Source organism: Epinephelus moara, chromosome 14 (assembly GCF_006386435.1).
Source record: "Epinephelus moara isolate mb chromosome 14, YSFRI_EMoa_1.0, whole genome shotgun sequence".
Taxonomy (NCBI): Eukaryota; Metazoa; Chordata; class Actinopteri; order Perciformes; family Serranidae; genus Epinephelus; species Epinephelus moara.
In genome coordinates this window covers 4,967,636-4,991,092 of record NC_065519.1, presented here as the reverse complement: position 1 = coordinate 4,991,092, position 23,457 = coordinate 4,967,636, and the positions used below count along the sequence as shown (strand labels likewise).

At 45.1% G+C, this 23,457-nt stretch overlaps 1 protein-coding gene across 2 annotated transcripts; it reads left to right on the top strand.

Annotated features, from left to right (window-relative positions):
• Positions 1–804: 804 nt before the first annotated feature.
• arid4a (AT rich interactive domain 4A (RBP1-like)) lies at positions 805–21,592 on the top strand. Of its 2 annotated transcripts, none has more exons than XM_050062703.1 (25): positions 805–910; positions 1,917–1,967; positions 4,363–4,473; positions 5,524–5,589; positions 5,742–5,832; positions 9,016–9,095; positions 9,224–9,321; positions 10,841–10,970; positions 11,896–11,975; positions 12,062–12,132; positions 12,260–12,441; positions 12,530–12,602; positions 12,708–12,802; positions 13,038–13,135; positions 13,223–13,466; positions 14,126–14,340; positions 14,549–14,707; positions 14,808–14,889; positions 15,153–15,366; positions 15,455–15,517; positions 15,600–17,117; positions 17,463–17,567; positions 19,141–19,293; positions 19,566–19,712; positions 19,802–21,592. In XM_050062703.1, exons 2-25 carry the CDS (start codon positions 1,962–1,964, stop codon positions 19,903–19,905), a joined length of 4,185 nt encoding a protein of 1,394 aa, XP_049918660.1. In that variant the 5' UTR covers positions 805–910; positions 1,917–1,961; the 3' UTR covers positions 19,906–21,592. The 2 variants fall into 2 exon arrangements, with proteins under 2 accessions (XP_049918660.1, XP_049918661.1); XM_050062704.1 differs by lacking the exon at positions 805–910 and adding an exon at positions 1,709–1,788.
• Positions 21,593–23,457: the final 1,865 nt, after the last annotated feature.

The following is a 23,457-nucleotide window of genomic DNA, read 5'->3' as shown; positions in this document are numbered from 1 at the left end:
ACCACAGTGGAGCGGTTTGTTGTGAAGCCTGGTACACCAAGATCCCTGATATGTGACGTTGTCTCACATATGGAAACCGCATCGCCAAAGTACATTTAAAAAAACGCCCACTGAATGTTTGCAGCGGTCAATGTGAAGTTGACGACGTGATAGAACATGAATTAGGACATTTAACAACGTTAAAATAGCACCTGTTCATTTCGGCACACTTGTCATGCAACAAGCAGTGCGTGTTTAAATATAAATTAAACTTTTGTTCACTGTTTAACCTCTTTTTCTGGTTATTTCAGAGTGGTAGCATTCGCACTGAAACGTGGTGGCAAACCAAGCGAAACGGTGTCGTTGTTTAAATTTTGTGTATTTTACCTGATGTTTTTCGGGTAAATAAATAAGAAATGTTGTTGGTTTCCAAAATGCAGTGTGTGTTTTTCTTTAACGTACATAGCTATGTCGATAAACATGGTTATTTTCACTCCGAGGATTTTTGAATGGAGTTTGGTCTGCTGCTCTCCAGCACGTATTGGGGCAGGGCTTCCTACAGTGTTGGTACAGACAAGGAAGCCCGCTCAGCCAATAGCAATGCGCCATTTCTGGGAACAGAACGCGACAAGCCAATAGCGATCTCCGGTGGCGGGTTTTTCTTTTGTACTCGCCTCTGATTGGACAATTACCCAACAGATGCCGTCATTTCCCTCGTGGCGCCGCGTTCGTATCGACCAATGGCGGCGCCAGAAGAGATATGTCCTATTAAAATCGAGGAATCGGTCGACCAATCAGATTTCCCCGCTGCGACCACCGCTGTCAGCGCAACCAATCGCGTGTCGGGAAACAGAGCTCGGGGCTCAACAGCTTGTTGTTCGTGTATCGCTTTGCAACCCGAGCAAGAGGGGAAGCAGCCGCGTCCGTGAATGTAAGTATAAAATTCTTCCTATTCTGCCCTGAACCGAGCTTAAACTTATAACGGGTACAATCACCGGCGGACCGGAGACAGAGGGCCGTGTGGATGTCACCGGAGAGACCGGGAGGGTTCCAGTTAGACGCTGTTGTAACGAGCTGACTGTGAATTGAATGGCAGCGGCGGTCGGCTTGTTTTTGCAGTGAAGAAATGTGAAGCTTCTGCGCCTTTGTGGAGCGGCCACATATTAAATAAATAAATCCACAACAGTTTTTGTTCCGTCGAATGTCACACGGTCCGGCTCGGCTCGACACAAACTTAGTTTAGCCCGGAAACGGTGGCTAATGTTGCCGTTAGCCGAGCCCGCTGTGGTGTTATCAGACGGTTTAAATCGCCATATGATCCACAAACCAGCTAGTTGAGTCGCTAGTTAGCCAACTAGCTAAATTTAGCCCCGGAGAGTGAACCCGCCGCTCGGTTCTCCGCTCAAACAGCCGTTGTGTGGACTTTGCTCGTGTTGTGACTCGGTTATATATGAACCGGGTGTCTGCCCCCAGCAGCTGGTCGCTAGCAGGCGGTTTTTTGGGGGGGAGGTAAAGTTAGCCGAGCTAGCCGAGCTGACATGGCGAGCTGTGATGGCGACGCGGAGCGGAGCGGGAAGGAACGCTCCTCTCCGGCCGCCGCGCTGTTCGTCTCACCGTGTCCACTCATGGACCCGCCGATATTTAACCTCCCACCTGCTGAAACCGGCGGCTCCTTGTTCAGTACAAGCAAACGTCGCTAGCTAAGTTAGTGTGAGCTGTTTGTGCCACATATTAGATCTGATCCAGGCAGGGAGGAGGAGGAGGGAGGGGGCCACACCGAGCCAGGGAAGAATGCCTGAGCTAACACAAGTGAGAGGCTAGTTGGTTAGCTTAGCATTATTTTAACAACCTCAGGACAGCATGACACCCTGTCCCTGTCTGTCCCCTCATGTGTCGCCAACTTTAATCACGAGTCCCGCCTTGTCTGTGTCTTTCAGTGAGCCACAATCTTCCGAGCTGGACTCCCTCAAATAGCCGGAAAGATGAAGGTGAGTGTTTGACCTGCGACACAAGCTGTTCCCACTCTCAGCTCCATGTCTGCTGGGACCTTTAAACTGGGCTCTGATCATGGTCTTGTACTAGTGTCTGACAAGTCATCTCAGCACAGTTTATCTCCAGCTTTTACACTGATGGTCACACACACACAGTAATAACCTCCTGTTTCAATCAAAGTCAATGGAGGAACAACACATCTGTTACAGTCTGCAGGCCTGACATGAACATGTTTTAAACATTTGGAGCGTAAGGATCCTGGTCTTGGTCTCATGTCACAGGGAACAGAATATCTAGTAACAGTAATATAACAAGCTGTTTAAATACTCCACCTTAGGTTTGTATATTTTTACTATATTCTGATGTTTTATAGACAAAATGACTTAAATTAATCTGTAGATGATTTGTTAAGTAACACAACAGTTAACTGCAGCCCTAACCCTCAGTATCACCCGTCCTACTGTTACTACACATATATGGATCATTTCTAAACATAAGTCTCCACATCAGCTCCCAAACAAAGATGGCAGTTGTAAACCTGTCACTTATCTGGTTGCCATCTTATTTTGGGTCCTGGTCTGGACATGGACTCTGTGAGACTTGTTAAACCTGTCCTTCTCAGTACAGCAGAGGAACCAGGAGAACTAACAGCTTTTTCTGTGAATGACATCCATATATTAACACAGAAGTCTTAAATGTAAAATGGATTAAATTGCGGAAGAAACTGGAGCTAGGTCCAGACCTTCAGTCTGCCACAAACAGTTTAACTCCCAGACTAAGTTTAGTGTATTTAAAGGAATACTTCACCAGCAAAATGATCATTTGTACATCAGTTACTCAAGTTGTGTTACACTGAATTTATGAAGACAACTTATTTTTTCTCTCACTTGCGCAGTATAATCCAAGTCTCATTTGTCCAAGTTGTATGCTCAGTACATCACAAACCCATGACTGTTCACTTAGATGTATCAATATAAAACGCTTCTGCCTTCAAGTAGCCTGCCTGAGTGCTTGCATGCGTAGAAGCTCCACATGAGCGGAGTTCAAGCGCAGACACAAGCCCAGACAGGCTACTCAGCTGTGCCTGAGACTGTTTGTACTGATGTGTTTTAAATAATAGTGTTGTAGTGAAAATGCACATGTTTTGAATTACAGATGTCAGTGGGTAACTGTTAATCGTTAACTGCAGAGAATATTTTTGACTGGTTACACGTTGGTCTAAAGGTTAATTTTACCACTCCTCAGTTCAGTAGTAGTGCAAACACTATGCTGTATCACAGCCAGGCTAATGAGTTATACATGCTACACTGGTTAGCCAGTTGCCAGTGCTCTGAATCGTGCACCATGTGGTGAGCCAGCTAGTGGTGCTGCTTATTTGGCAGTTACCGCAGGTCAGGATGGCGCTGTTGCAGAAACATTGTGCCCACCCTCTGGTCTCCCCCAGGATAATTGTTAACTAAGTTATCACAGTTAGCACCATTAGCAGCTTCAGTGCGGCTAGTGGTGCTAACATGGTTAACAATGCTAAAGAGGTTTTGGATCAAAATGAAGCTGTTTACTCACTGGTTCCCACCAGTGTTACCAACAGTAATCACTGAATGAGTGCTACTGCTTGCTAGCTCCCACCAGGCCAGTATGCAGTGCAGAGTGGAGTACAGGTGGAGACAGTGGGGTAGGCATTGGACACTATGTTTTAGTGGGCTAATGTGGTTGGCTGTCTGTCAGCAGAGCCAACAGGAAATAGAATAAAAGGCAAAACATCTACAACACAAAACATCAGAATTTCACCACCTCTAAACAGATTGTGTTTTGAAATGTGGCGCTAAAGCTCGATGAGTCTGTGGAGCGACAGACTAAAAGGAAGGGCCTCTTGTATTTCACATTGTTCTGCTTTTTTTCATTTAAATTAACCTGTTAGTTACCAGTTAATGGGTGTTAGACTATCAAAAGCAAAATGAACCAAAACTGACATCCCTACTTTAATTAGTGCTGAGCATACAGCTGTATAAATGACACATGGAGTATGCTGCACGAGTTGTGTGAGAGTTTGTTAACAGATGTTTTGATAAAGTTTTGCCGTTGTTAAACGTGGACGCCATTTACTTCAATTCACCTTTTTGGGATTCTCCATTCACTGGAGGCATGAGAGGAAAACACAGTGTAGTACGCAGCAAGTTATTGATATAACTGATAAATGGTCATTTAGTGTTCCTTTAATCGAGACTAATGTTAGCAGCTAACTACGCTACAAAAGGCTAAAATGGAGTCGTATCATTAAATGTCAGGTTTTAGCCAAAGCCGCATCATCAGCTGCAGCTCCTCTGCTGTGTGCTGCATTGCATGCTGGGAGTGTGTGTGTCTTGATGTTTCCAATATGTGTGTGTGTTTCAGGCAGCAGACGAGCCTGCCTACCTGACAGTGGGGACGGATGTCAGTGCCAAATACAGAGGAGCGTTCTGTGAGGCCAAGATCAAGACTGTTAAACGCATGGTGAAGGTGAAGGTAAGACTCACAGCTGACAGGAAGTCCAGCTGGTGACCGGAAGTAAAGACAAATGATAGAGCAGTCTGGCATGTTCATAAAATGACATCATGTACTGTAATGCAGCTTTTAAAACCAGGAAAAGGAAGTGGGAAATGTCTTCTTGATTATAGGGATCCAACATTTACATTCAGGATAATGAGGATAATAATCTACATAATATCTATTTTATATTGCTGTGAAAACATCAACAACTTTGTTTCTCACCAGAAACTACATATTAAAGATTATACTTAACACATCACGACAAGATCATAATTTACCTTTGACCAACACACAGTTTTACCGAAGAGAGCTTGAACGCATCATAATGTGAATAAGTGCAGTCTTTGTAAGCTGTTAGCTCCAGCTGCTAACTCTGACTAGCATTATCAGGGAAACAACAGGGTGCGTCCTCTGATGAGTTGATAGTTAGTTCACTGGGTCCTTTTGTCCTGGAGATGTCTTAAGTGAAGGTCTCTGTTCGTCCCAAGCATGTTTTCTACTGACAATTGGACGCTGTTAGTTTGGAGTCCTGCTTCATAGCCTGCAACACAACAGAAAAACCTCAGTGAACATCATCTTGTTTGCTGATAGGCTGATGGCAGTCAACAAGGTGAATATCGGTGATACTGATGTTCAGCCCATAAATCAGTGCATCTCTAACAACAGCTGCTGTTTAATCTTTGGTAGACTATCACCAGGTGAACAGCAGAAAAACACATTACAATGTTATCCACCAGAAGAGTGTGTGATTTGTTGGATGATGATGAGTCAGGTTAGTTTTTACTGTGTCAGTCTGAACGTGGTGAAGTATCTGTTTGGTTGTCTTCGGTCTCTGTGAGGTCCGTGCACTTGTCATGTGATTCAGAAGAGCAGTGATAAAGAGAAGCAGCAGAAACAGTGGACGTCTGTTCCGTTTGTCTAGTATTTAAAGAAGTATTTGAGAAGCAGCAGCATGTCCACGTTTGTCTCCGTCTGCTGTCTCTGAGAATACATGATTCACATGTCTTCATCTGTCTGTGTCTCCAGGTCAATCTGAAAGGTGAGAGTACGTCCCAGGTGGTGCAGGATGACCAAATCAAAGGACCACTGAGGGTAAGATGATGATGAGTGTGTGTCTGATGTTGAGCCTTCAGCTCGCTGCAGAGTGAGTCATCATCACCTTGGAAATGGGGAAAACTAAATCCTTGTCGTGAGACGTAAAGATGTATTAATGAAAGATGTTTGTGTCTCTGTGTGTCCTTCAGGTGGGCTCCACTGTGGAGGTGAAGACAAACGAGGGTATATCCAGCGAGGCTGTCATCAGTAAGCTGACAGACGCCAGCCTCTACACTGTGGGTGAGTCTCTGCTCCTGCCTGCTGATTGGTCCACACACTACAGGTGTAACGGTCCACAGGAGTCACAGATCAGTTCAGCAGAAACACACAAAGCCGTAAGGACCCGTTAGTTTTCATGTATTAAGAGCAGACAGGAGAGGAAAGACAGACACAGTCCTCCTGGTGAAGACTGAGGAAACATTTCTGTAAACTGTTTTCATGATAAAAACAAGGAATGTGTCAAACAGGTTGTAGAAAATACGGGTTGTTTTTTCCTCGTCCTGCTGATCGGCACATCTGGGATATGATGTTGAAAGTGTGATAACATGTTGGATGTATTTCCATTCACAACGTAGACACACCCTCCTCATCTTACACACAACTTTCTGTGTTGTTGTTGAAGCTGAGCGGGAACCTGCAGGCAGGTCTTCCAGCTCCGCTGTTTCATTTGAGCTCTCCATAGTGCGACTGACTCACAACCAATCAGCTTGTTGTGCTAGCCTCAGCACATGTTGCTAAAAGTTTCAGTAACCCCTTCTCCACCGAATTAGCTCTGGTTCTTGAACCTGTTCTGTTCAGGATTCTTGGAACCTTCTATCCAGTGAAGCAGCTTGTGTTTCCAACAGTTATGCACAGCACCATTGTAATCAATGATGTGTCTTCAGTTGAGGGTGGTGCTTAATAGACATAAATAGTAGTGAAAAAAAATCTGGTTACATTGATAATCTGCGATATTTTATTTATTTATTTATTTATTTTTTGCTCTGTCAAAGCAGATATCAGTTTTCACCACTAAACCAAACATGGATCAGACTTTTCTGAGACCACTGCGCGCTCTTTTTGTTTCGACTATTTCTCACTTGACTTCTCCGTTGTTGCCTTCTCCTGCTATTTTTTGGTTCAGAACCAAGTCTTCAGGTTTGAACCAATTTATTTCTGGTTGAATGCTCAGAACAGTTCACAATGAAATGTGGGAACTGGAAGGGAAGTGGTTTCATGCTGGTGGAAAAGGGGTGTAAGTGAAACTTGTGGTTGTGAACTTTGCTTCCACATTACATACAGTCTGTGTAAGGTTTTTACATAAAGCTCACACAATAGAGTTTAAAGCCTCAACGTGAGTCACAGTTGGGTCAGTTTTATTTCTACAACCCGAAATCACAAATTCGCCTAAGAGAGTTTTACAGTCTGAACATTCATCACCTGACAACTCCACGGAATGATGCTGTAGTGTTCGACACCACAAGAAGACAGACACAAGTATCAATAATAAACAGATTAACAGTCTTAGGTAGATGGATAATAAACACATGAAGACTTTAAAGCCATTTTTACACAGATGTCCCATCTTTATGCCTCCTTTGCACTTTTATATACATATAACCAAACAATGGTGGCATCATTCAGCTCCAGTGTGTGATCTTTGACAGAATTCTGTCAGAGCGGATTCAAAAGAGACGTAACAGGCATGACATGTAGCACAATGGCGTTGGCCTCTAGTGTGACATAACATACACATCACATACACATCAGCGGCGCTTTCTAAACAATAACAGTGACAGAACATGGCAGTAACAATCCTTTACTGTCCCTGTTATATAGCGGCTGATCTAGTGTGAGGAGCTTCTGAATCTCTTTTCCCAATTTGCAGACATTTTCTGCCGTTTTTCTTCTCCTTTGAGTTAGCTGCTAACTGCTATCAGCTGCTTTTGAATTCTCCCATGGTGGGTGGCATGCATAACATGTCATCAAAATGTCACACCCGTCCTGCTGGCTGTCCCGTTCATACAGACATGGTTTCAGCGCTGTTACTACCTCTGTGGTGGATTAAAGGCGAGACCACTCTGTCCCCCCATTCTGTGATCACACCTTATGTACAGTATGGCGAGGCGACATAACGGCCAGATATTTCCTCCTTGAACAGGCAGTGTAAAAGGGTGTAAAAAGATGTTGAGGAATTCCCAGCTGCTGCCAAAACACGTAACCTGAGTCACATGACCTCTTCTCCACCATGGAAGTCTGGGCTACGTTCGCCCTGACAGAAAACCTTTATTTAAACAGAAACAAATGTGCTTTGTGTTACTCAGGTGCACTGCCCTTAGCATGGTGTTGTTTATTTTAATTCAAAAGGCTTTATTGGCATCATGGAAAACATGTTTACAATGCCAAAGCAAGTGTGAAACAAAGAAATCATGTACTATAGTACAATAAGTAAAGATCTACCAGAGTTTTTTTTATGTACACCTCGATGCTGATTGGGTAACACCTCTGATACTCCCACCAGACAAGAGAAAACAAACCTCAGAGCCCGTTGTGCACCGTTGCACACTGTTTTAAGATGGCGGCCAACCACGAAACCGTAGCAGAATGGTGCACACAGTGTTCAGACTGTACGTGCTCCTGATGAGAACACTCACCGCTGCAGGATCAACTCACTGATACAGTTCAGTAACTGTACTGACATGTTGTGTGTTTGATCTCTGAAGTGACTCATCCGCACGGTCAGAGGTCACATGACTGCAGGAGGCTGATGACACATCATACACGTTCATGAGTCTGTTTTAATGACTCAGGTGATTGAGAGAAGGAGTGGGAGGAGCTTCTGTTTGTGGAGCTTCAGAGTTTGTCTCCATGGAAACACAGCCGTCTCCTGGATCAATGATCAGTGACCGGTCCATCTATTAAAAGCTGTTCTCGGATCCGATTCATAGAACGTGCTCAGTAACAGAAATTATTCAAAAATAAGTCGTCATTCTTCCTAGTTTCAGTCTCACACTGCACATGTGTGAGGTCACTGTGATGCCGAGATGATAGGCTGTGATTGGCTGATGGGAGGAATGATGATGCTTAGAAAAGGTTTCGCTCAATGAGCTGATGATGTCAAGTGATGTCACAACTTCTCCTGGCTCTCTGACCAATCCCCTGTCAGGTTACCTGCAGACATGAACAGTAGGGGCTAACACGGTTCGCATGCTAACAGCAGCACTTTACTGTCATTAAGTTTGTCTCTGTGGATCACCAACTGTAGCCAATCAGCATCTTTCGTCTCCTTCTCCTGCTGTTTCTGTTGTTTCTCCTGCAGTTACAAAACAGGAAACTGTGTGTCCTAAATGACAGATGGGTCCCACCCCCTCTCTGATTGGAGAAATGTTAGATTTCAAAGGTCAAAGTTCAGATAACTGAAGAGTGTGTGTCTGTGTGTTTCAGTGTTTGACGATGGAGATGAGAAGACTCTTCGTCGTACGTCTCTGTGTCTGAAGGGAGAGAGACATTTTGCAGAGAGCGAGGTAAGTCTCTCACAGACAGACAGGCAGAGGGACTACTTATCACTCCTGTCTTCTTCCACCACTGTTTCTGAAATCATCTCAGTCTAATATGAGAACATCTTTTAATATCTGATTGTTTTCTCTGTCAGACGTTGGACCAGCTGCCGCTGACCAACCCGGAGCATTTTGGCACTCCGGTCATCGGCAAGAAGTCAAACCGTGGGGGGCGCCGTTCATCTCAGGCTGTGTGAGTTGGCTTTATTTAAACTTCATCAACAACACGGATTAAAGCAGACGTACAAAGAGCCTGTACGCTTCTTTAATAATTATTATAACTGTAAAGATGGAAGTATCTTATAAGATATAACATTATTGAGGGCAAATTTAGTCGCTTCAGCAGCACAAAGAAATTAGTACAGATAAATAATCGTATGATAAATAAAAATGATAAGAGGAAGAAGAATTATAGTAAGAGGTAGGGGTGCAGTGGTTCACAAAATTAACAGTTCAGCTCAATACAACACAGTGGTGTCGTGGTGATGATTTTTATCGACAAACAAACGAAATAATTGTGTGTCTGAAATGAAAGAAAAATTTAAAAGAAATTAAATGTGTAAACACTAAAATCTTAGTTTGGGCTTTTGTTTTGTACAAAGCAAGAAGTATGATCTTGCTGACACGGGCTCAGTTACATTAGTAAAGCGTGAGTTTTCCACTACAGAGTCAGGTCTATAATCGTGGTGTATATTTGCAGCTATAAATGTAATGATACCAGTCCCCACTGTGCTTTCTTTTTCCCTCTCTGAATCAGTTGGGAATGTCTGCCTAAATGCTGTGGAGATAACGTTAGCATGTAGCTTGTGTTGCTCCTTGTTTTTGTCTGGTTTCACCAACTGACACACTGGGGTGATGTCGGCGTAAATGAATTGACATGTTTAAAATATTCCCACTGATGTAACCTATTATCGTGTAGCAGATGTGACACGTAGTTTCTTTATCCACCACTCTCTCGCCATCTCCCTCATAATTCACAGCAAAACCAACATGGCTCCAAACACCAGACCTGTAGGTTTGCTCTGACAATGGCGTTACTAACCATCTTGCTATGAGCTAGCTTAGCATAGCTGCCTTCCAGCTTGTCTCACTGGAACAGAATGTTTTTGGTTTGGGGGCTGGAGGGGTAGACAGCACATTGCCTGTTAGGCTGTGTGGGCTACCTTGTTGAGCGCAGTGGTACTGTGAACATTATATTAGGAAAGGAGAGGTGGAGTGACACACAGCAAGGGCCGCAGGTTGGAATCGAAACCGGGCTGCTGCAAAGGCCTCAGAGAGCCTCAGAGCTATGGAGGGCGCCCTGACAACATTACATTAAACACAGTTTAAGCTGTATATTTTATTTTCAAATATAAAAGGAAAGTTCAAGGTATCATTCCGTTTGTAATGCGTACTGAACCTAAAGCATCTTACTGAGTGGTTTAACACAAATGTGTGTATTGTTACACCCCTAGAAAGATGTTCAAAAGAGTGGAGGTAAAAATAGAAACCATCAAAGAGTAATGCAAGAAAAAGTTTGGAGGTAAAGATCACAGATCTCAAGATATTTATAACTATAATTTCTAATTTTAGTCTATTTAGATTTATTAAGACATCTGAAAGAACATAAGATACAGTCAGCAGATTTATACCTGGAACCAAATTTAAGTCACTTCCTGTTTACTGTAAACCGGAATAATGACTCTCTGTCTGAATCTGTCTGTCCGTCTCAGGGCTGATGAGGAGAATGAATCTTCGTCCAGTGAGGATGAGGAGGACGACAGGAGGAGGCTGAACGACGAGCTGCTGGGAAAGGTCTGCAGTATTGAGAATGAGGAGCCCAGCAGCTGGTACCTGGCTCTGGTAAACACAAGCGCACACACACACACACACACACACACACACACACACACACACACACAAAGGGTTTCCATGGATCCTTCTTGAGAGGAAGTCTTAAGATGCATTAAGGCCTTACTTGGTATTGAAATTTCTTAAATCAATCTTTCTAAGATCCTAAAAAAGCTCATGGGACATGGGAAGTAGGTTTCTGATAATTCTTTAGTTTTTTCAGATGTTGCTTTGTAACATCTCAAAGTAAAATCTCTGTTGCTCACGTTAACTCAGACGATTCATCCAGTTAAAAGATATAACGTCAGATACAAAAGACCAAAATCTAAAAACTGTGTGACTTTAATAGTAAGAAAGTCCTCAGCTTGAAATGTGTTCTGGAGGGGACAAAATGTTCAGCCAACATTCCTTTTTCCATTTATTTATTCATTAATTTAGTTTTGAAACTCTGGCTGTGCTCACGTTTTTGTGGGTCCGTGAACGCAGCACAGGTGGAACTGGGTTCTTTTTTTCCTCAGCAGCAATTTGTGGAGTTTTAGGATGTGGGGTGGATCAGTGAGAGGAGCTGCTGCTACAGAGGCAAACTTGTAAACCAAGCGCTTCAACAGTTAAGTTTCACTTTCAATGTGCCCACGTCTATACCAAGAACAGGATCTGCAGTCCCCAAGTGTTGCAATGAATAAGCGAAAGGTTTTTTTTTTTTTTCCTAGCAGCGATCATAATGAACGATCCAGGTCCAAAAATAAAAAAATCAATATGTAGCAGCTGATTTTGTTTTAATCACAGCCCACCAAAAACCACCATGAATGTGTGGGAAACCCAGAACACGGTGAAGTGAAACTGGTGTGTGGTGATCTATCCACTCTGTTTAAAGGGTCTCTACTGTGTCACCTGAGACACGAGGACTCACTCAGGTGTGTGTGTGTGTGTCCTGCAGGTGGTGTCTCCCAGCTGTCACGATGAGCTGGTGGTGAAGAAGGATCAGTGTCTGGTCAGAGCCTTCAGCGACTGCAAGTTGTGAGTTTTCTTTTCTTATTACTGATCTTTGCTCAGAAGCTGATCGGCTGTGTCTCACCTTCGTCCTGTTTCCTGTTGTCTTGCAGCTACACGGTGGCAAGGAGACATGTCCACACCGTCAGCTCCATCAGCATCTCTGAGTACTCCTGCAGGAGAGGTGAGTCACTACAGCTCCCACCATGCACCAGGGCAGAGACTCAACGCTGACTCTTTTGTGCATTTTCATTTTTCTGCTTCTGTGTTTTCTCACTCCTCTCTGCTTCCTCCCCTTCGTCTTCCCCCAGGGTTTGAAGCAGCCGAGGAGTTCCTGAAGACCAGGGAGGTCCCAGATGTCTGGAAGATGGACATGAGTCAGATCCTGGACTCTTCCTCCAGCGATGATGAGGACGATGAAGATGAGAAGGAGAGTGATGAGGACGAGGAGGATGAAGACGAGAAGAAAAAGAAGAAACACATAAAGGAGGAGGTGAGTGTTACACATGGCTGTAGATGTTGACTTGTCTATCTGTAGATGGGGATCAGGTGTTTACCTGTCTGTCTGTGTGTCTGTCCAGCCGGAGGAGGAGCCAGATCCAGAGGAGAGAGACCACTTCCTGCAGCAGCTCTACAAGTTCATGGAGGACAGAGGTGAGACCTCAGGAATGGTTCAACTGCTGGAATGTGGCAGCATCTGTTCAAAGGCTCCTGTGTCAAAATCCAGTTTAAATCTTTTAATGTCTGTCTGTCCATCAGGGACTCCCATCAACAAGCCTCCAGTGTTGGGTTATAAAGACCTGAACCTCTTCAAGCTCTTCAGACTGGTCTATCACCATGGAGGCTGTCACAAGGTGAGCACTGTCTCCCTCCTTGTCTCCCTGTCTAATGATCAGCTGCCAGGCGAGTAGCTAGTTGACGATCAGCTGCCTGACTTCAGCCGTCTGACCATCAGCCGCCTGACGTTCAGTTGCCTGACGCTCAGTTGCCTGACCCTCAGTTGCCTGACGTTCAGCTGCCTGATGATCAGTTTTCTGTCTCCCTGTCCGTCTCCCTTCCTGTCTCTGACACTGTGTTGTTGTGTTGTAGATTGAGTCTGGGACCGTGTGGAAGCAGGTCTACATGGATCTGGGAATCCCCGTCCTCAACTCTGCTGCTTCCTACAACGTCAAGACGGCCTACAAGAAGTAAGAGAACTCACCTAAGCACACCTCCACCTGGTTTCCCCATCAGCCCCCCCTGCTGTTTGCTAACAGTGTCACTTGTGTCGTCAGGTACCTGTACGGGTTTGAGGAGTACTGCCGCTCCGCCTCCATCACCTTCAGGACCATCCATCACAACAACCCCCGCCCTCCCACCACAGCAGCAAATCACAAGCCACCAGCAGCAGAGATTAAAGAGCCCTCCACACCACCGATGAAGGCAGAGGCTGAGGATGACAAGGTGGAGGAGGCGGAGTCAGAGAGTGAGAGCGAAGAGGAAGAGGAGGAGGTGAAGGAGAGACAGTTGTCCCCGAGGGTGAGACACCAACACATCAGACTTTAACCCATTTAATGTGAATTTTATAATTGTTAGATGGTCTATTTCTTCTTCCTCGTCTTCTTCTTCTTCTATTTTTTCTTCCTCGTCTTCTTCTTCTTCTTCCTCGTCTTCTTCTTCTTCTTCTTCCTCGTCTTCTTCTTCTTCTTCTTCTTCTTCCTTGTCTTCTTCTTTTTCTTTTTCTTTGTCTGCTTCTTCCTCTGCTGCTTCTTCTGCTGCTTCTGCCTCTTCTTCCTTCTGCTGCTTCTGCCTCTTCTTCTGCTTCTTCTTCTGCTGCTTCTGCTTCTTCTTCTGCTGCTTCTGTCTCTTCTTCTGCTTCTTCTCCTGCTTTTTTCCTTCTTGTTCTTGTTCTTATTATTCTTATTACTATAATGAGGAGCGTCCTTCTTACCTGTTGCTCCTCCTCATGGATTTTTGTCCCTTGAACAGGACGATGGTGATTGATTTGTTATCACAGCTGTAATAACTTTGATTTAAAAAGAAGAGTTTGTGAGTTTGAGTATTCGTTTAAAGTTGTCATATTTCTAGTTTGTGGTCTGTGAGTCCAGTGGAAGTATTTCTTGTTTGTTGTTTTCCGTTTGTCTTCTGACATGGACTGACTCTGCGTGTGTGCGCGCGTGTGTGTGCGTGTGTTGTAGGGGAGGAGGAGGTGTGTTGGGAATCAGGTGAAGCCAGACAGAGAGTCGCCCTCAAGACCAGAGAAAAGAGGAGGAGGAGACAGCGTTGAGGAGCAGAGGGAGGTGAGGAGACGCAGCAACAGAAGAATGGAAGACTCTGAGAAAGGCTCTGAGGAAGAGGAGGAGGATGAGGACGACGAAGAGGATGAGGAGGGGGAGAGGAGGAGAGGAGACGGGTGAGACTGAAATAAACATTCAGATTTCTGTAATTCAACTAAAACATGAAAACTGTCAGTAGTGGAAGTACTCAGATACTTTACTGAAGTAAAAGTACAGGTGCTGCAATATATACTGTCGGCTACAAATATTACTTTACGTATAAAGTAATAGATTACAATCTAAGAGTGCTTTAAACCGTGTGTGTGTGTGTGTGTGTGTGACCAGTGAGGATGAGGAGGATGGGGACTCTGTGACGGGGACGAAGGTCCGGGTGAAGTACGGCAGAGGGAAGACTCAGAAGATCTACGAGGCTCACATCAAGAAGACGGACGTGGACAACGGAGAGCAGTTTTACCTGGTTCACTACTACGGCTGGAACGTCAGGTGAGTGCAGTGTCGGAGGTGGAGTCTGTTGTCAGCTGATCAGTTAAAGGTGCAGTGTTGGGGCAGAGTCTGTTCTGACGCAGGTGTGTCTGATCCACAGATACGATGAGTGGGTGAAGGCTGACCGGATCATCTGGCCAGCGGAGAAAGGGACGAAGAAGAGACAGAGGAAGAAGGTGAAGGTGAGTTTGGTGAGGTCATGTGACCTGCTGGTGCCGAATACATAGCAATCAAATATGTGTAAATAAATAAATAAATAACAGACTGAGATATTTTGTGAAATAACCTTTTCAAAAATATCTGTAAACATTTGGACAGTGATTTAGTTTGATCACTTTCAGCAGACATTAGTTTAATTAGTGTGCACCCTGCAGAGAAAAACAAGATGGCCGCTATTGTTGTTGTTGTTGTCTTTAGAGATTCATATCCTCTGTGTCCCCAACAGAACAAGGACGAGGTGGAGCGGGACAGAGACAAAGAGGAAGAGAAGCCGCCATCGCTGCCGGTGGGGAAGCCTCCAGGAGGGAAGCGAGGTCGTCCTCAAATCAGGACGACGCCCACAGGCTCAGCGGGACGCAGCGTCTCCAAAACACCCAGCACAGAGGGACGTTCCAACGGCAAGAGAACGGAGACGCCGTCCAGCATGGCCAACGGAGACAGTAAGAGACACTGAGCATGCTCAGACCAGGAGAATCTGTTGTTTAATACTGGTGTGATGATGCTGATGATGTGTCCTCCTCCCCGCAGACACTCCTCGCAGGAGAACCAGGAGAACGTCGGGAATGTACGACTCCGACAGAGCATCCAATGGTGAGAACACTTCCTGTTTCCTGTCACTGATCCGGTGTTTAAGAGAACTAACTAACCAATTTACTCCTCTGTCTTCCTGCAGAGGATTCTGGGAACTCATCAGAGGACAGCGAAACAGAAGACCCACCTGACAAGAAGCCGTCGCCCTGGCGAGGGAGGCCTGAAGCCCCACCCTGCCAGAAGGAGAAGGAGGAGGAGGTGAAGGAGGACACGAATGAGGTCGCCAGTGTCACAACGACTACCAGTGAAAATGACAGTGCTGTTGCCGCGGCAATAGCAAGTCAGCTGCCTGTCGCCACGGCACCGCCGAGTCCCAGCACACCTCCGAAAACGGACAAACTCCTGAGCCAATCAGAAAAGGAGGAGGCGGAGCAGAGGGAGGAGCCAGCAGTAGAAGCTGCCATGTTGCTCGTTCAACTGGATAAGGAGGAAAAAACGTCTCCGGAGCGAGTCATGAAGACGCTGTCTGTCCAAGAGACGGACAAAACGTCCCCCAGCAGGGCGTCTCCTCTGCCTGACAACAACTTGCCTCCTGAGGAGCAGCTGTCCTCCCCTCAGCCTGTCCCTGCAGAAGAAGAGGACAGCAGGTCCACTCCTCTGTCCTCCCCCAGGTCCAAAGGGCGTAGGGCCCTCCTCAGGGAGGCGGGATCTGAAACTCCTCCCAGAATACCCCTCTGCACCCCAGCCCCCACTGCCAGCCCCTCCCATGTGGCGTCTCCTCCTCGCGGCGTCCTAAAGAGACAGGATGAGCCCATGGTGGTTCTTCACTTCCTCCCCACTCAGCACCTCCCCCCTGAGTCTCCCGCCGCTGACTCTGACACAGACTCCGCCACAGAGGAGGAGCAGGAGGAGGAGGAGGAGGGGCGGTTATCTGAAGAGAGGAGCAGCTCCACGCTTAAACGTAAAGCAGCAGAGCAACGAGCAGCAGACAAGAAGCTCCGCCCTGACAGGAGGCAGGAGGAGGCCGCCTCCCCGAAAACTTCCCCTGCCCCACCCAAGATGAACCTCTCCTCCCCCCTCCGCAGGGGGGAGTCAGAGAGAAGGAGCGAGGGAGTAATGAAGACAGAGGAGTGGTCCCGCCCGATGGAGGAGACGCCGAGGAAGGTGTCAGAGGAGCGTCTTATGGGTGGAGCCACAAAGGAGTCAGAGGTGCACACTGGGACGCCGACTCCTGCTCCGGAGGCCCCGGGCCCCTCCCCCGCAGAGGAGCTGGAGATCGGCCCAGACGCACTGGTCTGCCACGAGGTGGACCTAGACGACCCAGATGAGAAGGAGAAGCCTTCCACCGCCCCGGAGCACCTCCTCCTGATGATGAGGGAGTCACAACCAGCTCCGCCCCCGCTGCCCAGCCTCCTCCACGCCTCCCTCCCCTCCCCACACACCCCCCACCTCCCCCAGCCGCAGCTCAGGCCCTTCATGCCAGTCACAACACCCAGCTCTGCCTCCTGCCCTGAGGAGCTCCACCCAGCCAGGAGCGCTGCTGAGGAGGAGAGAGGAGTAACAAGGGGGGAGCAGGAGGGAGACTCCAGTCCCGGGTTTGATGGCAGCGCCTCCTCTTCCTCCACCTCCCTTCTGTCACTGCAGGATACGAAGGACAGAGGTAAGAGTCAAGACCTGTATGAGGTTTGACCAGTGCCACAGATAACGCCTCCTCTCTACTCCTGTTTCCCTCCTCCCTTCTCTCTGTCTCTCCCTGTCTTCTCCTCCTCCTCTCTCTATCTCTCCCCATCTTCTCGTCGTCCTCCTCCTTCTCTTTCCTGAGAGCAGAGGCCTGTATGAGGTGTGAACAGTGGTGAACATGTAAATAAATGAAGTTCAGTGTAACTAAAACATAAAGTTGCACCGCTGTAAAGCTTGAAGCTTACAGGAGTCAGTGGAAGGACTCCTGGACTCCTAATTGGTTAGTTGTTGTAGAGAGTGACCTGTGTGACCTTTGACCCTACAGGTCAGAAGAGGGTGATGGACTGTAACTCGAGCCCGACAGCCAAGAAACAGAAACGCAACCAGAAACGACCAAACACGCCTGGGAAGGTGGAGAAGAACGGAGCAGGTGAGCTGACTGTGTGTGTGTGTGTGTGTGATGATGATGATGTCACTGACAGGTTGTGGGCGGCGCAAACAGTTGAGACATTACTGCAGTGACAAGTGTTTCACGTGAACATTTATTGTCTGAAGTCCAGAGAAACGATGTAAAGGTTATGGATGTTAAAAGAGAGGTGGATCCAGTGTTGGAGGAGCGGCCTCCTTCATTCTATGAAAGTTACTCTGTGACGCATGAGACGAGGAAAGTTTGATGTCTTGGTTAGAAAATGACCTGAATCTTCTGCATCTTCAGGCCCATAGAGAAGGCGGCCCAGAGAGTAGGCTAACTTCCTGTTTAGCGCTCTGCTAACTTGACTTTCCAAATGTTATCGGACTAATGGAGCAAATCCCGTACAGTGAAACGAGACATTTCACGGGGCTTTTAAGGCTAAAAAAAAAAGTTGCCACTGATTCACAGATGTCTCTTTCACAATGTAAGTCTATGGGAAAAGTCCCACGATATCATGTGACCTCAAAGTTGTGATTTCACATTTAACTACTTGTCATATTGGCTTCAAGCCTGGCGCTCTTCCTGGGGGCCTTGTAAAGGTCCGCTCACTTCCTGGTTCTGAACAAGGCTATTCAAAGAAGGCGGGGACACACTCTTTGACCCCACAGGAGCTATGTGATATGACACATGTTTAATGTAACTGGGGCTGCGATGTTGGAGGGTAACAGCAGATGGCACCAGAAATGAAAGGATGGTGTCCACTCAGGTGCCTTTTGGGTGCCCTCGGCCTGTCAGAACTCTGGCTGAATCTAAATGTCTGCACTTCCCAGCACTTGCAGACTCGAGGCCGACTGCAGACCCCTCTTCTATGATCGTACGCCAGCTATTGAGCCTTTCAGCAAGTGCAGGGCAGATTTCACTGTATGTGTGTTAACCCAATGATATGACACTGTGACTTCTCCTCTTGTTAACATTCTTGGTTCTGGAGCTTTCCTTGACATCACATGGTCATCGGGCATCTCCAGAATGTTGTTAAAGGGTGCTTTCAGCCCTAGAGTCGTCTCCTTTGGTCTGAATCAGGGACTCATGTTGTTCCAAAGTTGTATAATTGCCTAGAGTTGGTTCGTGTTCTCACGGCAGCATTTACAAGAGGACCAGATCAAATGCCTTGTATCAATCAATCAATTTTATTTATAAAGCCCAATATCACAAATCACAATTTGCCTCACAGGGCTTTACANTATATGAGTGTTAACTAAAGGAAAGACCTCCTTAAGTAGCCTAGTTGGGATGGGGTCTAAGAGACACGTTGATGATTTAGATGAAGATGTGTGAGAAAGCTGCTCTAGATTGGTTAGAATATCCATATGGGAATGTGTTCACACCTGCCCAAACGAACCGCACTGAGGGGGCAAACAAACTTAAATTCGACTGAACCGAACCAAGCAGGGCAGGTGTGAAGCACCCTTAAAGATTAAACAAGTTGACGACCAAAGATTGATTTTTATTTCAAGTGATGTTAATTTTGTTGTTTTAATACTAATTTTTATTTTCAATAACTTCCTTTCCTTCCCCCTCTGTCCTCCCCCAGGTCACAGCAGTGACAGTGAGGACCAGTCTCGTCTGTCTCTGTCTCAAAAGTCTCACAAGTCTCGTTGTCCAGGTCTCTCATCTCCGTCGTCTCACAGTAAAGACAAACACAACTTCTCCCCTCAGAGGACGTACAAGTGGACCTTCCAAATCGGTATGCTGACAGTATTTCGAATATTTATCCTACTAACATTAGGAGCACGTTCCAAATTTCCAAGTCCTGGAGGACAAAATATAAAAACATCTCTATCATCATCATCAGACGCTCTGATGAAGGCTCTGTGTATTTGTATTGTGATGTGAACCAAGTAAACAGATGAAATGTTAATGTTTTTTACTTCTTATATTTATAGTACTACTAATCTAGTTGGTATAATAACTGGTCTCCCTCCTCATCCTCCTCCTCCTCCTCCTCCTCCTCCTCAGATGAGCTGGACAGCATGTCAAGCACAGAGAGGATCTCCTTCCTGCAGGAGAAGCTGCAGGAGATCAGGAAGTACTACATGACCCTGAAGTCGGAGGTGGCGTCCATCGACAGACGGAGGAAGAGACTGAAGAAGAAGGAGAGAGAAGGTAGGAGGCACAGGGCATGCTGGGAAATGCAGTCCATCACATACTTGACTGTTTCCTGTCAGTTGATTATTATTTTTTTGTCCCCTCAGTGTCCAACACAACGGCGTCCACGTCGTCGGGCTCCTCAGACACAGGTATGAGTCCGTCCTCGGCCTCCCCGACTCAGAACACCGTTGCTGTGGAGTGCAGGTGATGACACGCCCACCAGTGACACGCCCACATCATCAGCCACAGCCCTTCCAACCACAGACTCCGCCCACTCAGCCAGCTCTGAGGGCATGATGGGAAAAAACAAAATCCCTCCAGGTCAGAGGGGGGAGGGGGATAGGGGACTACCACCTGACATTAGCCCCGCCCCTCACTTGTGGACTGACTTCCTGTTTGAGGAGAGAAAGGAGACAGAAAAATCAGCCGTCTGTTCAGCCGCCACAGAACACTTTCGTTCCTTCCTTCCCTCCTTCCTCCCTTCCTTCCCTTCCTCCAGTGCGTCAGTGCATCTCCTAATTTCAAAATAAAGTGAGAGGTAATTTTCTCTGGTTTAATTTTCTTTAAGTTCAAACAGGAAACAGATTCCTGAAGTTCATTATGCAATCTTTCTTTTCTTTTTCTTTTCTCGTTAACTCAGCGTTTTTTAAGAAAATAAGAAAAGATTTAAAAAAAAAAAAGTTTCCTGACTTCCTGCTGTGAATGTTTTTGGTCTTTTTTATACGGAATCAGAGCTTTTATTTTGGTAAAAACAAACAAAAAAATGTCCAAAAAGTTTCTGATGTCACAGCCGGAGAGAAAATTAAATATTTGTAGAGACAGGTTTTTTTTTTGTTATTTTTGTGTAAAATAATTAAAATAAATCTTATTTATTCAGTTTTCTAATGTGTGTTGGTCGTATGGAAGATCATTACTGCCAGGAAAATAAACTGAGTATAGAAAACTCATTTAGAGTTTATAAAATAATTAAATGAAAAATACTCATAATAAAAATGGCATGATTTTGATTTAAAAAGTCTTAAAATTTTTGGTGTAAACTTAATAAATGTAACCTCCATATCTCATGATTTTGATTGAGGAAATTGAAGTTATGATCAGATCTCATTGTTTGAACTGGCTAAATCTGGATTTGAATCACAATTTGTTCACTTTGTGACTCAAAGTCTTAAAATGCCGTTTTAATCAAAAAAATTTCAATTGGAAAAAATGAAATTTCTACTAATTTTCAATTGACTAAATCAAAATTAAAATAATGTGACTTTTTATCTCAAAATTCTGACTTGAAAGTTCATTAATTTAAAAAAAAAAAAGTAAATATATTATCTCAAAATGTTCTTTTCGTTAATTAAAATTGAGACTTTGATATTTACTTTTGACTTAAAGTTTGACTTTGTGTCAGTATTCTGACCTCAAGTGATTTTGACTCGTGGTCGTGATTCATACCACGAGTATCCTTCATATTTCATCGGTTTATTTTTCTTCTGGCGGCTTTGATCTTCCATAAAATTAGCACTGATGTTGCTCCTGGAGAACCTCTGCTGCACTCCCCGACTCTTCTTCTGTGGTTTCTGTCTGACAGACGGCTGTTTCCTCAACATTTCTGTGTTTGTACATAAAAGCTCGGAGTAAAGAAAAGAATAAAACACACCATGTATTTGAGAAGTACGTTTTACACGCCTGTAAAGAATGATTTATAATATTTTTTAAGAGAAGACTGTTTGTATTATGAACTCCTCCTCTGTTGTTTTTTCTATGTGGTGTTTTGTTAGCGGCGGTTCGAGAGCGACGACTGTAAATACACACAAACACACACACTTCCTCCTGAAAAGAGAAGCCATGTTGGAACTGTGTGACAATAAACAGCTCTCTGTTTCTAATAAAGTTTTTAAATATGTTTCCACGAGTCTTGATCCTGATCCAAGACCAGCTCAGGTAGGCTGTGGTGTTTAAACCATGCTCAGTTGGTACTAAGAAAATCTCCCCCACACCATTACACCACCAGCAGCAGCCTGAAGCGTTGATACAAGGCAGGATGGATCCATGCTTCCATCTGAATGTGGTTTTTCCAATCTTCTATTGTCCAGTTTTGGTGAGAAAACCCGTGTGAATTGTAGCCTCAGTTTCCTGTTGTTAGCTGACAGGAGTGGCACCTGGTGTGGTCTTCTGCTGCTGTAGCCCATCTGCTTCAAGGTTGGACAAGGTGTTGTTGCTTCAGAGATGGTCTTCTGCACACCTTGGTTGGAACCAGTGCTTATTTGACTTCCTGTTGCCTTTCTATCATCTTGAACCAGTCTGGCCATTCTCCTCTGACCTCTGGCATCAACAAGGCATTTTGGCTCACTGGATATTTTCTCTTTTTGGGACCATCCTCTGTAAACCCTAGAGATGGTTGTGCTGAAAATCCCAGTAAATACTCAGACCAGCCCGTCTGGCACCAACAACCATGCCACGTTCAAAGTCACTTAAATCACCTTTCTTCATCATTCTGATGCTCAGTTTGAACTTCAGCAGCTCGTCTTCACCATGTCTACATGCCTAAATGCATTGAGCTGCTGCCACATGATAGACTGATTACCTATTTGCGTTAACGAGCAGTTGAACAGGTGTACCTAATAAAGTGGTTAATGAGTGTATGTTCCTCGTATTACTCATTTAAAATTTGGTGATATGCTGCGTTAACACTGAAATGTCACTAGTATTACATGATACTGTCATTGCCCAGGCCACGCCCCCTTTTACAAAAAAGAAACATGCAGGAGAGAAATGGGAAAGTGCTGAAAATCTGTTGTGTAGCAGGTTAACCAACACTCATTGGTCTACTGCCATATGCCACTAGATGGTGGCTGCAATGACTAACAAGAAAGTAAAGCTAGCAGTTTGCTCATTTCCAAATGTCTGTGAAGTGCATGTTTAATAATGTATGGCTGTGTCTCTGTAAAGGCCTGCCTGTTTCAACTACGTAAGTCATAGGTAAATGCAAAATTTATTGGTAGGAATGTGTGGGAAATCTAATTCAGCGAAATCCTCCTCAGGTTCTTCAGTCTCATTAACATGAAGCTGCAACTGCTTAGCTTAGCTTAGCTTAGCATTAGGACTGGAAACAGCTATCTTGGTTCTGTCCAAAAGTCATCGCACAGAACACTCCGACATGTAAATCTCAGAAAAAGTGGCTCGTTAGTGGATTTAATTAAATTAAAACTACGCTGCACTAAAACAGAAACTCAGCACTATTTTAGCTCCAATTTCTCAGAATCAAACTGCTCATTGTAGAGCAGTGTTTTATTGAGCCGGTTCAGACCAGCGCTCTCATTTTTAAAATGGTGCATAAGATCAATACTAATAATGTATAGACAAGACAAAAGCAAAATATGGCGTGCGCCAAAACATTCGACAATTTCAGGCTTCCACCTCACCATCTGCGTCGCCAATTTCCATGGACTCATCGATGAACTGATTAAAATTTGGCGGTCAAAAGGTCGCTGTGACCTCGGAAAACATGTTTTTGGACATGAGTCAAGAATGCGTAGCTTATTATGACATTTCACACAAATGATTAACATTTTATATCCAAAAGGTCAAAGGTCAACTTGACTGTAAATGTTTTCAACCTCAGGAACAGAAGGGGAGACGTTTGGTGAGATACTGAATTGGTGACACTAATCTTGGGTGTCCACTTTAAAACTGTACTGATTGTACAGATCTTTGATAGATCATAGATTTGTGCTGCTGAGGGAAGATGTGTGTGCAGCATTCATGTTTT